Source organism: Haliotis rufescens, unplaced genomic scaffold, assembly GCF_023055435.1.
Source record: "Haliotis rufescens isolate VD_foot unplaced genomic scaffold, xgHalRufe1.0.p SCAF_11, whole genome shotgun sequence".
NCBI classification, from domain to species: Eukaryota; Metazoa; Mollusca; class Gastropoda; order Lepetellida; family Haliotidae; genus Haliotis; species Haliotis rufescens.
The window spans coordinates 18,202,168-18,216,237 of record NW_025963791.1 but is presented as its reverse complement, the minus strand read 5'-3'; the positions used below and the strand labels follow the sequence as shown (position 1 = coordinate 18,216,237).

The following is a 14,070-nucleotide window of genomic DNA, read 5'->3' as shown; positions in this document are numbered from 1 at the left end:
TGTATATTTATTTTGCATGACTAAAACAAATTTATCTAGACCACTGTATAGTTGTTGAGAATAGCTACTGTTGAAATATATAATATATGTACTGACACACTATGAAACCGCATAGTGGAATTTGGGAAATATTTTTCAGCAAACTGACAGAAAACAAAGAAACTGGTATGTCGAACACATTGTGGTAGTGAGGCCTGAAGGCATGGCACATTGTAACAAGAAAACAGCATTACAACTATCCCTCGCCATGGGGCACATAAGATTTTTGTTGGTCAATATAGTAGTGAATATAAGCTGTAAAAAAGAGTCCTATAAAGGCTTAAGAAGAGATAGGCCCTAGGGTTGCTTTGTGTCATCAGAAAAATATTAAATGTGAAATTAATAACCACAAAAGGTGGAAAAAATATTTTAGGGCACCAATTTTCGAACTCAGTCTTAACAAGTATCTTGTAGATAAGCATGCAAACTTTCATTCATGACACTTCAGTAGTTTCTGAAAAACCTTGTCCCCATGTCAGACAATATGGACTTGGTTGAAAAGCACGGAACAAGGGCCATAACTCTGTAAAAATCGAATGTAAGACACCAATTTTCGAACTCATTTAGGATCATGACCAGTAATATAAACGTGTAAAATTTCATTTCTCTAACTTAAATAATTTTTGAGAAACTTGTGCCTTTGAGAAGCGGACGGATGGACAAACTCCGTTCCTGTATTCACCTCATTTGCATTTGTCATACCTGGACATAAGTTTCCTGTCACTTGTTACTTATCGAGAGTACAAATCCACTATGTTTTTTCAAAGTGTTTCAGGATACAAACTTTTTAAAGTCCAAACATTTTCTAAAAATTTCTCTGCATCACTCTTTACCTTGGAAATAAAACATGGCTTGAAAGTGAGTGCTTTGCAAACCAAATAAATAATTGCATATGAATTACAAAGCAATGAGTAGCTTCTCTCAAAAGTACTCTCTCTTTAACTACAACAGTTCACAATGCACAGAGAAACCTCATTAACATGGATTCTAGAGTTCCCCACACAACTGTCTGCTTTATTCTGGTGTTGGTCAGACTACGCTGTTGGGATAAGATGAAATGCATCCACAAAATCGGCGAGCCTGATCATGACCACCTGATCCCATTAGCTGCCTTTAACAATAAGCATTGGTCACTGAAGACCAAGTCCCTATTAACAAGGTGAGACTGTGCCCATGGTAATTTAGGGGAGCAAATTAGGGTTGATTAGGTTCAGTTTAGTGGTCACAATAGCAAGATAAATAAGTACCATTTAAAACTTATAATATGTCACTGTTACAATCTTTTTCACGTCATATTATGACGCTGTTCTGTTGATGAACAAACTGTAAGTGACCTTTTAGTCAACTTCATTGCAGCACATGGCAATTCCCAAGCCAGTAGTATAGTACCATACTATCCGTATTGGTTCATCAAAACATATTCATTTACACATTTCAGAATTGGATTTCTGCTACACTCGCAAGAGGAATAACTAATAAGTTGTGGTGTCTTTGACTACTTAGTCCCCAGTGTCTTGTGTCACCATTATACTCGAGACATAGATCATACTATCTAGAGGTGGATCATACTATCTAGAGGCAGATCATACTGTCCAAAAGCAGATCATACTATTCAGAGAAAGGTCATACTGTCCAGAAGATCATACCCTCTAGGGGTGGATCATACTATCAAGAGGTGGATCATACTATCCAGAAGCAGATCATACTATCCAGAAGCAGATCATACTTTCCAGAGGTAGATCATACTGTCCAGAAGATCATACTCTCTGGAGGTGGATCATACTATCCAGAGGTAGAGGTACCTCTGAACAGTATGATCTTAAGAAACATGTAAATAATATATTATTTTTTTCTTTGTAAATTCATTCTTATATTTGTAAACTAATGAATAACCTAGAAAGTCACGTTAGTGTAAATCGCAAATCCCAATGTGCTGCTGATCAAGGTTTTATCACTATCCCTAGCAAACAGTGAGCAGTGTACATCAATGCTGCATCTCAGTGTCTCCATCCGACTTCATGTCCGTCCACCATCTGCGGCTCCAGGAATCCCCGGAACATTGAGCCATCAGCCAGCCATCTGGCTCCATAACCTGAAACATCACATACAACACTCTCAAAAGCCATTGCACATATGTATTGCAACATAGGTTGACACAGACGACAACAACAATAACAATAACAATAACAATAACAATGATTATAGGTTATATGGTGAAACTGAGTTCAGTGATGCGTTTGTAGCGGCCATAAAATTTCCGAGTCCCGTGATGGGATTCGAACCACGAACCTTCTGATCAGAGGTCGGACGCCTTGTCCACATGACCAAAGAGGTTAACCCCGTCATCAAGCTGACAAGGTAAGGATGTCATCTGTGGGATGACTCCACGCCCTGCTACATACTCCCCCGTCAACAGAAGGCACGTCCCGGGCCGCATAGTAGGGTACTGAGGCTTATTTTGCTCAAATTTAATATGAACGTGCTCAGCCCCACGTTGGGCGCCAATGTAGCGGCCATAAAATTTCCGAGTCCCGTGATGGGATTCGAACCATGGACCTTCTGATCCGAGGTCGGACGCCTTGTCCACATGACCAAAGAGGTTAACCCCGTCAGCAGAAGGCACGTCCCGGGCCGCATAGTAGGGTACAGAGGCTTATTTTGCTCAAATTTAATATGAACGTGCTCAGCCCCACGTTGGGCGCCAATGTAGCGGGCATAAAATTTCCGAGTCCCGTGATGGGATTCGAACCACGGACCTTCTGATCAGAGGTCGGAGGCCTTGTCCACATGACCAAAGAGGTTAACCCCGTCATCAAGCTGACAAGGTAAGGATGTCATCTGTGGGATGACTCCACGCCCTGCTACACGTTCAAGGTTATTGCACCTTTGTGTCTGTCTGTTGTACTAGTCTGGTTCTGAACTTATTATTCCACTTGCATTTTTATTTAGTGGTATGAATCATTGCTGTGGAAGAGTTATCTCCTTTGGGAGAGTTAATTTTTTTGGTAGCCAAGCACATGGCACCATGGTGTGCATCTGGTGTGATGTTTTGTGTCTGATTCATGGTGAAAGGTCCGTAAAAGTGTCGAACTGTTCCACAGAGCTTTACGAACACTAGGGCTTTGTTATCTTGGACAGAAATGGCTGACCGCAAAAACTAACTGCGACTGTTGTATAGTAGTCCTCGCCCACTGAGTTATAATGTAAAATGTATACCCCACTCATAGTAAACAGTCATTGTTTTATCCCCTCAATGCCATGCGCCAGGCTGAGTAATAACAAGTACCATATTATAAAGCGTTTCGATTGACGTGGCTGGGGACCCAACCTTTAAACTTCTGCACTCAGAGCAGACACACTATCCACGAGAACACAGGCTTTGTGTTAATGATGATGATGACAATTTTGACGAAGATGATGATGATAACAACAACAACAACAACAATGGTAATAAGAGGAGGACCCAGTAAAAAAATAATTAGTGTCCAATCTCCAATTTTTAGAACAAAATAATCAAAGAAAGGTTGATTAAATTAGTGTGTCAGTAAAACCATTTCCACTTTTGTATCTGTCTCACAGTTTGAGGTTTATCCCTGGTGTCACAACTTACCATTCTCTTGTCTCATTTCCACTATGATGACGTCATGCTGAAAAAAGAAGGGCAGTGTGTGAATCAACAGCAGCACATGAAGCTATTCACCATGACAACCATCAAGACACTGTAGATCTTGTAGGTCAGCATCCTCCCAAGGCAAGGGAGTTAACTGACTAAAAACATCCAGTTTCCAACTTGCTGAACTAGGCTGGAATTATGGAGTTATGTTTTGGCTGGACTAACAAGACTATGCACAGTCCAATCAAATCGCGTAACGAAATCGAATCGACATCTAGTTCGTAAACAGTTTGGATTTCAACGTCCAGGTTTGGGTCAACTGCAGGATTTGCAAATCATGTGTACTGTCGACTGGGCGTTGACAGATATCTTCCAAATGTTTACATGTTTTAATCAAGGGGCTCACGTGATTACATGCACTTCGAGGGGTAAGATCTGTTATATTGCAATACAGATCTTGATAATCGAACAAATCGTCTTGACTGGGCGCTGCCATTTTGTTTGAAGCAACTGCAAGTGATATGAGAGGTGGAATCTGATTGGTCAGTAGGAGGGACATAGCAGGGACATAACTCGTAATAGCCACTGGTGGCACTATGATCAAGCCCAGAAATTCCAGCCTTGTTCGGCAAGGTGAAAACTGAACTTTTAGAGTCAGTTAACTACCTTGCCCCGGGGAAAATGGTAGGTCAGTTACATCATTGGTAACATCACGCTCAGTAATATTCACACAAACCAGTGTTTGATATTATGAGCAGCCTCTGCTCTTGGAGTATGATGACTGGATTGAACCAAGTCACGGTGTCAGGCCAAACAGGTCATGTACTAGCAAGGACAAGCATAGGTTGCTGGGGACATACTCTAACATGTGAGTGAGTGAGTGAGTTGGGTTTAACGCTGCTTTTAACATTATTCCAGTTATATCGCGGCGTGTCAGCTTAATGTGGGAGGAAAGCCCGAGGTGATGCAGGTCTCAGACGTTTACCACTTCGGTGAAACCCACGAGCACGGGTATGGTGCTGACAAACCTAGAAACATAATCGGGGCGAACCGGGATTCGAACCCACAATCATAGGTTTCTGTAGTGCCCAAGGGACGCAACTCTGCACAGGGAATCGCGACGCCTTAGACGACTGAGCCACCCGTGCCCCCTACTCTAACATGTATTCACATGGGGACTGACATTGGTGCAGCTGGACAGGTTGTGTGAATGAGTATGGTTTTACCCACTCTTAACAATATTCTAGCAATATCCAGCATGAGCTTCACACATTGTACCCATGTGGGTCTTCAGCGTGATGAGCGAATGCTTTAACCACTACTCTACCCGACTGCAGCTGGTCAGTGCTACACAGATACCAAAATAAAAGTAATTGGTGCCCAAGGTGTCAGAAGTCAGAAGCCAAATTTGGCACTTACTGTTAAACCAAACATGGTTATCATTACAAATTCACCATGCATGGGGTTCATTCATTAAAAGATGTCCATCACAAAAACTCCGGTGATCTGAAGTCCTTTCTATACAGTTAGAAAAGTAAATTCAGTACTAAATTTTGTTTATTTTTTTGTTTAACGTCTAAACCGGGCAATATTCCAGCTATATGATGGGGGTCTGTAAATACTGAGTGAGTGAGTGAGTGAGTGAGTGAGTGAGTATGGTTTTATGCCGCTTTTAGCAATATTCCAGCAACATCACGGCGGGGGACACCAGAAATGGGCTTCACATATTGGATCGATGTCGGGAATCGAACCTGAAGATGAATTAAGTAACAATGCAGTGAGTGGAAGACGGGACTCACAGGCAGCCAGTGGATGTTGATCCAGGTTGCGTTGGTCATGATCTTGTTGAGAGTCATCAGGGCGTGCTCGTTCTTGTCCTTCTCAGCTGAAACACACACCAAGACCATCATATGTTATGAAGCACAACTCAAGAAAATGAGTAAAGATAAAGACTCACAGATGGCGAGCTAAAAACTGTAAGCTTAATTCTGCCAGCTATTCATGTCTGTCAACTGTAGACTTCTGCCAGCTATTCAGGTCTGTCAACTGTAGACTTCTGCCAGCTATTCATGTCTGTCAACTGTAGACTTCTGCCAGCTATTCATGTCTGTGAACAGTAGATTTCTGCAAGCTCTTCATGTCTGTCAACAGTAGATTTCTGCAACCTCTTCATGTCTGTCAACAGTAGATTTCTGCAAGCTCTTCATGTACGTCAACAGTAGATTTCTGCCAGCTATTCATATGTGTCAACTGTAGACTTCTGCCAGCTATTCATATGTGTCAACTGTAGACTTCTGCCAGCTATTCATGTCTGTCAACAGTAGATTTCTGCAACCTCTTCATGTCTGTCAACAGTAGATTTCTGCAAGCTCTTCATGTACGTCAACAGTAGATTTCTGCCAGCTATTCATATGTGTCAACTGTAGACTTCTGCCAGCTATTCATATGTGTCAACTGTAGACTTCTGCCAGCTTTTCATGTCTGTCAACAGTAGATTTCTGCAACCTCTTCATGTCTGTCAACAGTAGATTTCTGCAAGCTCTTCATGTCTGTCAACAGTAGATTTCTGCCAGCTATTCATATGTGTCAACTGTAGACTTCTGCCAGCTATTCATATGTGTCAACTGTAGACTTCTGCCAGCTATTCATGTCTGCCAACTGTAGACCTCTGCCAGCTGTACATGTCTGTCAACAGTAGATTTCTGCAAGCTCTTCATGTCTGTCAACAGTAGATTTCTGCCAGCTATTCATATGTGTCAACTGTAGACTTCTGCCAGCTATTCATGTCTGTCAACTGTAGACTTCTGCCAGCTATTCATGTCTGTCAACTGTAGATTTCTGCCAGCTATTCATGTCTGTCAACTGTAGATTTCTGCCAGCTATTCATGTCTGTCAACAGTAGATTTCTGCAAGCTCTTCATGTCTGTCAACAGTAGATTTCTGCCAGCTATTCATATGTGTCAACTGTAGACTTCTGCCAGCTATCCATATGTGTCAACTGTAGACTTCTGCCAGCTATTCATATCTGTCAACTGTAGATTTCTGCCAGCTATTCATGTCTGTCAACAGTAGATTTCTGCCAGCTATTCATGTCTGCCAACTGTAGACCTCTGCCAGCTATTCATGTCTGTCAGTTGTTGACTTTTACCGGCTATTCACGTCTGTCAACTGTAGAGGTCTGCCAGATATTCATGTCTGTCAACTGTAGATTTCTGCCAGCTATTCATGTCTGTCAACAGTAGATTTCTGCCAGCTATTCTGTCTGCCAACTGTAGACCTCTGCCAGCTATTCATGTCTGTCAGTTGTTGACTTCTACCGGCTATTCACATCTGTCAACAGTAGATTTCTGCCAGCTATTCATGTCTGTCAACTGCAGTCTTCTATCAGCTATTCATCTCTGTCAACAGACATCTGCTAGCTATTCATGTCTGTCAACTGTAGATGTGTCAGACTCTGTCTCACTGTATACTCACTCCCAGTACTGGTGCCCCACCAGGAGATGCTGTTGTCTCGGTGGAAATGTTTGGCCAGCGCTCTCGCTCCCACCGACAGCTCCGAGTTGGGCCTGACAGACACAAACAGTATCATTATTGTCTTTGTCTCCATATCAACATGCACATACTTTAATGAAACCGACATCAGAGGGACACAAATGTCTGGTGACAATGTGCAGACATCTAAGTGTTGTTTGTTTGTTTGTTGTTTAACGCAGCACTCAGCAATATAACAGCTATATGACGGCGGTCTGTAAATAATCGAGTCTGGACCAGACAGCCCAGTGATTCATATCATGAGCATCGATCCACGCAATTGGGATCAATGACATACAACAACCAAGTCAGCGAGCCTGACCCCCCGATCCCATTAGTCGCCTCTTGCGACATCTTATGCAGGGATGTTGGCTCTCTTGACATGATCTGGGAAAGCAGATAGGTTTCTGACAATCTGCTGCTTCCCAGTCTGAATGCCCAAGATGCTATCAGGTTCTGAGTGTCCTGTCAAAGAAGATAATAAAACCTGAGATGTCAAATAAAGTTTTCCGAGTGGGTTGGGTGGAAGGTGCACTCCGCACTATTCCAGCTATATGATGGCAGCCTGTGAATAATCAAGTCTGGACCAGACCAGCCAGTGATTTATATTAATGAGTAATGAACCATGCCATCGGGGTGTATTCAATCAAGTCGCATGAGGTTGCTGGGCAACAGTTGTAACCCAGAATCCCCATGGTTGGTTTGTTGGTTTGTTGGTTTGTTTGTTGTTTAACACCACACTCAGCAATATTCCAGCTATACGGCGGCGGTCTGTAAATAATCAAGTCTGGACCAGACAATCCAGTGATTGATATCATGAGCATCGATCCACGCAATTGGGATCGATGACATGCACCAACCAAGTCAGCGAGCCTGACCACCCGATCCAGTTAGTCGCCTTTAAGACAAGCATAGTCGCCCTTTAAGGCAAGCATGGGTTGCTGAAGACCTATTCTACCCCGTATCTTCACGGGTCAAATCCCCATGGAGGTTGGTGGAAACAAACAATCCCATAATGTAATTGTGTTTGATCTGTGACACACGTGAAACCCCTCTCAGTGGAGGAGCACAAATTTAGCTTACGAGTGTTTTTCCTTGAAAGATTTGAGTAACGTCTGTTTGGACACCGGCCATATTTCCTTTGTTCCCACCGTCTTCCTGATTCCGAAAAGGTCCAACATCCCACGCTTCCCCAACAACTGCAGCACAGGGGATTGCAACATCATAACATAAGCCACTACCAAAATACCCAATATAGTGCCAGGGCACTGTAGCTCACACGGCTATGGTTTGTTTCTTGTTTAACACTGCAATCAGCCATATTGCACCTACATAACAGCGGTCTGTAAATAATCGAGTCTGGACCAGACAATCATGTGACCAGACAATCATGAGCATCAATACACAAAATTGGGATATGATGGCAATCACGTTACCAAGCCTTGCCACCCATTCCATTTAGTATAAAATGTCTTTTTGTCATTAAACAATATATCACGTGACTAACCACGGTCCGGGTAGTCCTGTGGGTAACTTGGTCCTAATCAGGACCCACCCAACCCCATCTTCCTGAGGCAAGGGAGTTAACTCACTGTAAAATTTCTGGAATTTCTGAACTCAAACGTTGTACCACCTGTGGCTACTACAAGTTATGTCCCTTCTATGTCCCTCCTACTGACCAATCAGATTCCACCTCTCATATCACTTGCATTTGCTTCAAACAAAATAGTGGCGCCCAGTCAAGAATATTTGATTGATAATCAAAATCTATATTGTGATAAAATGAGTCTTACTTCGCAAAGTGCATAAGATCACATGAGCACCTTCATTAAAGACATTTAAAGATTTGAAATATATCTGTTGATGCTGAATTGGCGGTACACATGCTTTGCAAATCCTGCAATAGACCTATTATCTACACGGCAGTTTATGAACCGGATGCATATTTAGTTACACGATTTTGATTGAACTATGCCTAGACTCGCTAGTCCAGCCAAAATGTAACTCCATAATACCAGCCTAGTTTGGCAAGGTTGGAAACTTAACATTTTTCGTCAGTAAATTCCCTTGTCTCAGGAAGATGATCCGACCCTAGTATCGGAGTTACCCCTCTCTAAGCTAGTTACCAGTACACAACATTACTGACCAGGAGGACCTCGCGGACCCGGTACTTGATCTCCTCCCGCCCCCACAGCGTCCACAGTGTCTTCAGTCCCTCCAGTAGAGGGGTGATGGAGGCAATCATGGCGTTCCTGAAACACATCCTGGTGTCACTCATTGTTGTAAGAGTTAACAATGGCAGTTAGGCAGTTAGCTGTAAACAATCTAGTCTGGACAATCCAGTGATTGATATCATGAGCATCGATCCACGCAATTGGGATGGATGACATGCTTCAACCAAGTCAGCGGGCCTGACCACCGGATCCCGTTTGTCACCTCTATTTGTAGAGGACTGCCTCTGTGGTTTAGTGGTAGAGCATCCGCCCGAAGAGTGTAAGGTCCCGGGTTCGAACCCGGCCATGTCATACCAAAAGACTTTAAAAGAAGGTACTTGTTGTTACCCTGTCTGGCGTTCGGCATTAAGGGGCTAAAACATGATTGGTCGGCTCGGAGTCAGTATACTGTGTCTGAGTGGGGTATTCATGTTAAACTGTGGCATGGTATCTCACAGGGCTAGCACTATAAATCGGCATCAGTCCAGACTAGTACAAGCAGATACACACACAGACACACACAGACAAACAGACACACACACACAGAAACAAGCATCCACGTTGCTATATAAGTGTAATAATCTTGGACACAACATTAAACCCCATTTCACCTCACCTTTTTGTAGATTTTGTTAATAAAAATTAATCCACATATAGATCAACAATGAATGATCTCAATTGTTCTCACGAGTAGTTTTTTTGTCCTATATTGTTCAGTCCAGTGTAAAAGAAATCTGGACTGAAATCTTTTTAACCCGGGTGGCAATATATTAGACTTGCCAGTCCAACTGTGTGGCTGGAATTTATCTGAATATTAAAGACTGTCGGTGTATAGAATAAACACTATAATGTACCGGGGCCATTATCAGACAATACACTGTTCCATGTACTCAGTCTCATACGCCAATCGCTTGACCAGGATTGTGAAGGCTTGTACATCTTTCAGAAGAGTATGTGATGACAAAAGCTTCCAACAACAAGTCTGAAAACATTAATTCGATTCCTGAAAAGCCTATGGTTTCTGACTGCAATTGCCGTAGAAACATCTCTTGTGAGATGGGTAAAATGATATCTTGACTGAACTTATTCATTTGTTGTTGCCGCAGACCTACCTCGACTCTGCATACGTTTTCTCATCCAGCAAGTCATATTTGGGCAGGTTCAAGGCAGGACAATATCTGTAAAATAAAGTGCTGCACCATTTCAAGTTTCGGTGACATTGATGTCCTGCTTGCATGACTACTGTAAAACGTAAAATTAATGCGTCTCCAAAAGAATGCGACCGATGGCCCCTAGCCAAAAATGAATGCGACTTAATATGAATGCGACACCCGCTCCTCTCAAGCATCAGTGGATGTATATCTAAACAAAGCGTCCTCTGTCAGGTTTACAGGAGAATCCTCACCTTAATCCAACCTTACATTAATCCAATCAAACACCAAATAGCACCGCTGATTAGCGCTGAGTAGAATACTTCAGCTAAAACAATACGTGCGCGCTGGCTCGTGTTGGCCTTTGATGCAGTCGCAAAGAGCAAAGACACCGTGTTGGGTGGTGTCTGTCTGGACTTGCAGGTGTGATCAGTGATGACATGAGTGAGTAGAACGCTTGTCTTCACCCCAGCAGTATCAATTCTGCTATCCAAAATGTCTTATTGTTGATATAAATGCGATGTTTAATAATGCGAGCAAAGACCACTCGCATTTTACGCATTTAATTTACGCTCGCATTAATTTCACGTTTTACAGTATCATATCAACTGCAAGAAGGTGAATATAGTCAAATATCATAGCACTGTTTGTGTTTAAGGGTGATTGACCAGACCATGGCACACAGAAGCTGTAACAAATAACCACTCAATCTATCTGTGATATTTCTAAAATATCTGATGTTTCATGTTTGACTAGCAATTCATTCACAACTGTCTATCAATTGTACCAAGTAGAAATTGCCAGTTTCCATAGACCTATGTTCTGTAAATATAGAGCATAAAGCAATCGAAAGTTCAAAGTTGTTCAGATTATGACTAATAGGAGATATAGTGAAACCACACACACTTGAAGCCCATTAACATTGTACACCATTAGCGTTTTCTCATAAAACACATGGTATCACATATGTCTTTCGACAATATATATTTTATAACAAATATTATATTTGAGATGACACATTCTTAGTAAAGTACAAATTCTAGTACTTTTTCAGGATGAGTCCCATCTGGGATTTGAACCCACTCTCTCGGAGTCAGGCACCTAATCACCAGCACATAAAGTCAGCGCTCTCACCCACTTAACCACTGTGACTTCCGCAAAAATGGAAGTCCGACAACTGGTAGTCTAGATCACATATACTCTGATACATGTAACTTGGTACGGCTCAAATGGCCAAAAGCTATGAATACACAATGCCTTTAAGAAAGTGGTCAAATGTTCAAAGTGGACACAATTTAAGGATAACAACTTCTTTAATTACTGTAAAGGCGAGGTTTCGGTATAGATCCTTACTTGGTTGTCAAGCGAAACCTCGCCCTTACAGTAATTAAAGATGTTGTTATCCATAAATTGTGTCAACTTTGTCATCTGCCAACTTCTAAGTAATGCCTAAACTATTGGTCAAATGTAACAAATGTTATATTTGGGATTACACAATTATGTGTTTAATAAGTTGGGGGCAAAATCAGAAACATTTCTCTACTTTTCCTGCATCCATATTGTCAACATGTTGCCCAGCTCACGGTACAGTGGGTAGGTGGGATAGCCAATAATTGTCTCCCTTGCTCTATATTCATCATCTTCATCCTCAACCAAGAGAGCCTTTAAATCATCTTCAGTCAAAAATGCATCACTTCTTGACATTTCGTCTTGCAGAACCTTCATAAAAAAACATAATTTAATTATATTAATTTTATTTTTAGTTAGATTTTCAAAAAATGTCGATCATGATAAATCAGGTATCTATCTATCTATCGATGGATTTATCCAAATTTCAATGCTTTTAGGTATCATATATGACTATTCTGGTTTGTACTGTATGCTCGGCATGGAAATACATTTCTACCCAAGAGAGGTTTAATATTATACAATAATTCGCAAAATTATGTCCAGATCCTGTGAAAGCTTGGGTGATAGTGTTATTTTCCAGTTTTGAAAACTGAACTTTATGCGTTTCAAGAAAAACAATTCGAGTGTGCAATAATTCCGCGAAATCTGTTTCATGTGACAATGACATGAACATACACATTATTGTTACAGTATTAGTTTGTCGATATACTTACCTCCTTGACATATTCGTTGATGACAAAATCCTTCTTCGACATCTTCGGCGATTAACTGCGCTGGGAGTTACCGATGCTAGCTGATTGCGAGTTCAGACTCCTTCAGCGAAAACCTACACGGTATATGTTGTGTCAACAGTGCAGTCTACAGTAAAGTGAGAATCTGTGGTTGTTCATTGCTGACGAGTTATTATTCGAGAGAGATCTTCTGAAGATCCATGCCGCTTGCACCACAATTTCATCACTAGCATACACGAAGACGTAAACACTAAGTCCAAGGGAGGTAATTCGTATTTATAAGGTCATATTGACAATCGCTAAAATACTTCATTTCATGATCGATAAGAGAACTATTTTCTTCTCCTTAGATTAAGGACACTAAAATGTTCTAAGTGCTGTCAGCCAAATGATATATGGAGAATCTCACCCAAGTGTCTTTTGATATCAAATATATCTACACGAGTCGATAAAAGTTCAAAACTCCGAGGCTTGCCAAGAAGTTTAAAATTTTTTATCGACGAGTGTTGATTTATTTGATATCAAAAGACACAAGGGGGGGATTCTATATATCATAGATCATCATTCTTCCAACTCTTTCAGTTTGTAGACAGTAATAAGCAGTGTAGAAAGTACTGCTAACAGCTTCAGTAGCAGAGCCATCAATGATGTGATTTGATTATGACGTCATGGTAACTAATGACGTCACAATAGTCTGCAAAGCATTGTGATGCAATTTCATTTCAGCGATATCTATAATGTAAATATCGCTTGATCAAACCCAGGCAATATCTGCTGTGGGAGCCAATTTTGGATGATAAAAATGTGTAATGGGTCATTTCAGTATAAACGCCATCAGCCCACTACACGTACATTGCAGTGTTTAATTATGGCAAGATGACATGATAACATGATGACATGATGACAAGACAATTGTGAAACATTATGGTCATCCTTCATTCAAGTAATATTCTGTGTACAGTAAAGATTTAAACTAGGACCTGTGTTTTCAATGTAGAGCTAGCAAGGTTACTGTAGATTTAACAGCGCTAAATTGAATCTAGAACCGAACCATTCTACCATGACTTAATATAACGCGACGCTTTGGTGTCAGTAAATATATTGAGTGAAGTTGCATGGGTTCAATGTTTTGAGTGGGTTGTCGATCAGAATTTATGGAATCACCGACAACAAAGTTTAAACACAATATGGTGCTCTATATGCTCAAGTAGTTTGTTTACACCATAATACTTCACACGAACTTATCGCAGGCATTGAAAGCATGTAACACGGCAGCTTTTGTAAACTGGAACATGAGACTGAAACCCCTGAAGAAATTTAAGCAAGCCTTGGCAAAGGTTTCGTTCAACACCTCGCGTCACCATTATGATGTCATATCGCTC

General features: G+C 41.4%; 1 protein-coding gene across 1 annotated transcript; it reads right to left on the bottom strand.

Moving 5' to 3' along the window:
- Positions 1–1,379: 1,379 nt before the first annotated feature.
- Positions 1,380–12,943, bottom strand: LOC124152000. The gene is made up of 9 exons (XM_046524709.2): positions 12,671–12,943; positions 12,091–12,266; positions 10,509–10,574; positions 9,330–9,435; positions 8,267–8,382; positions 7,127–7,218; positions 5,452–5,537; positions 3,650–3,686; positions 1,380–2,131 (listed from the first exon to the last, which is right to left on the bottom strand). The coding sequence occupies exons 1-9, from the start codon at positions 12,710–12,712 to the stop codon at positions 2,037–2,039; spliced, it is 816 nt and encodes a 271-aa protein (XP_046380665.2). The 5' UTR covers positions 12,713–12,943; the 3' UTR covers positions 1,380–2,036.
- Positions 12,944–14,070: the final 1,127 nt, after the last annotated feature.

Bases quoted from the DNA above. Each gene is read 5' to 3' on its own strand.
- LOC124152000 (XM_046524709.2), bottom strand. From the start codon at position 12,712: ATGTCGAAGAAGGATTTTGTCATCAACGAATATGTCAAGGAG. The intron at 12,267-12,670 runs GTAAGTATATCG...TTTTTTATGAAG, and splicing joins TCAACGAATATGTCAAGGAG to GTTCTGCAAGACGAAATGTC. The intron at 10,575-12,090 runs GTAGAGAAATGT...TTTATTTTACAG, and splicing joins ACAATATGGATGCAGGAAAA to ATATTGTCCTGCCTTGAACC.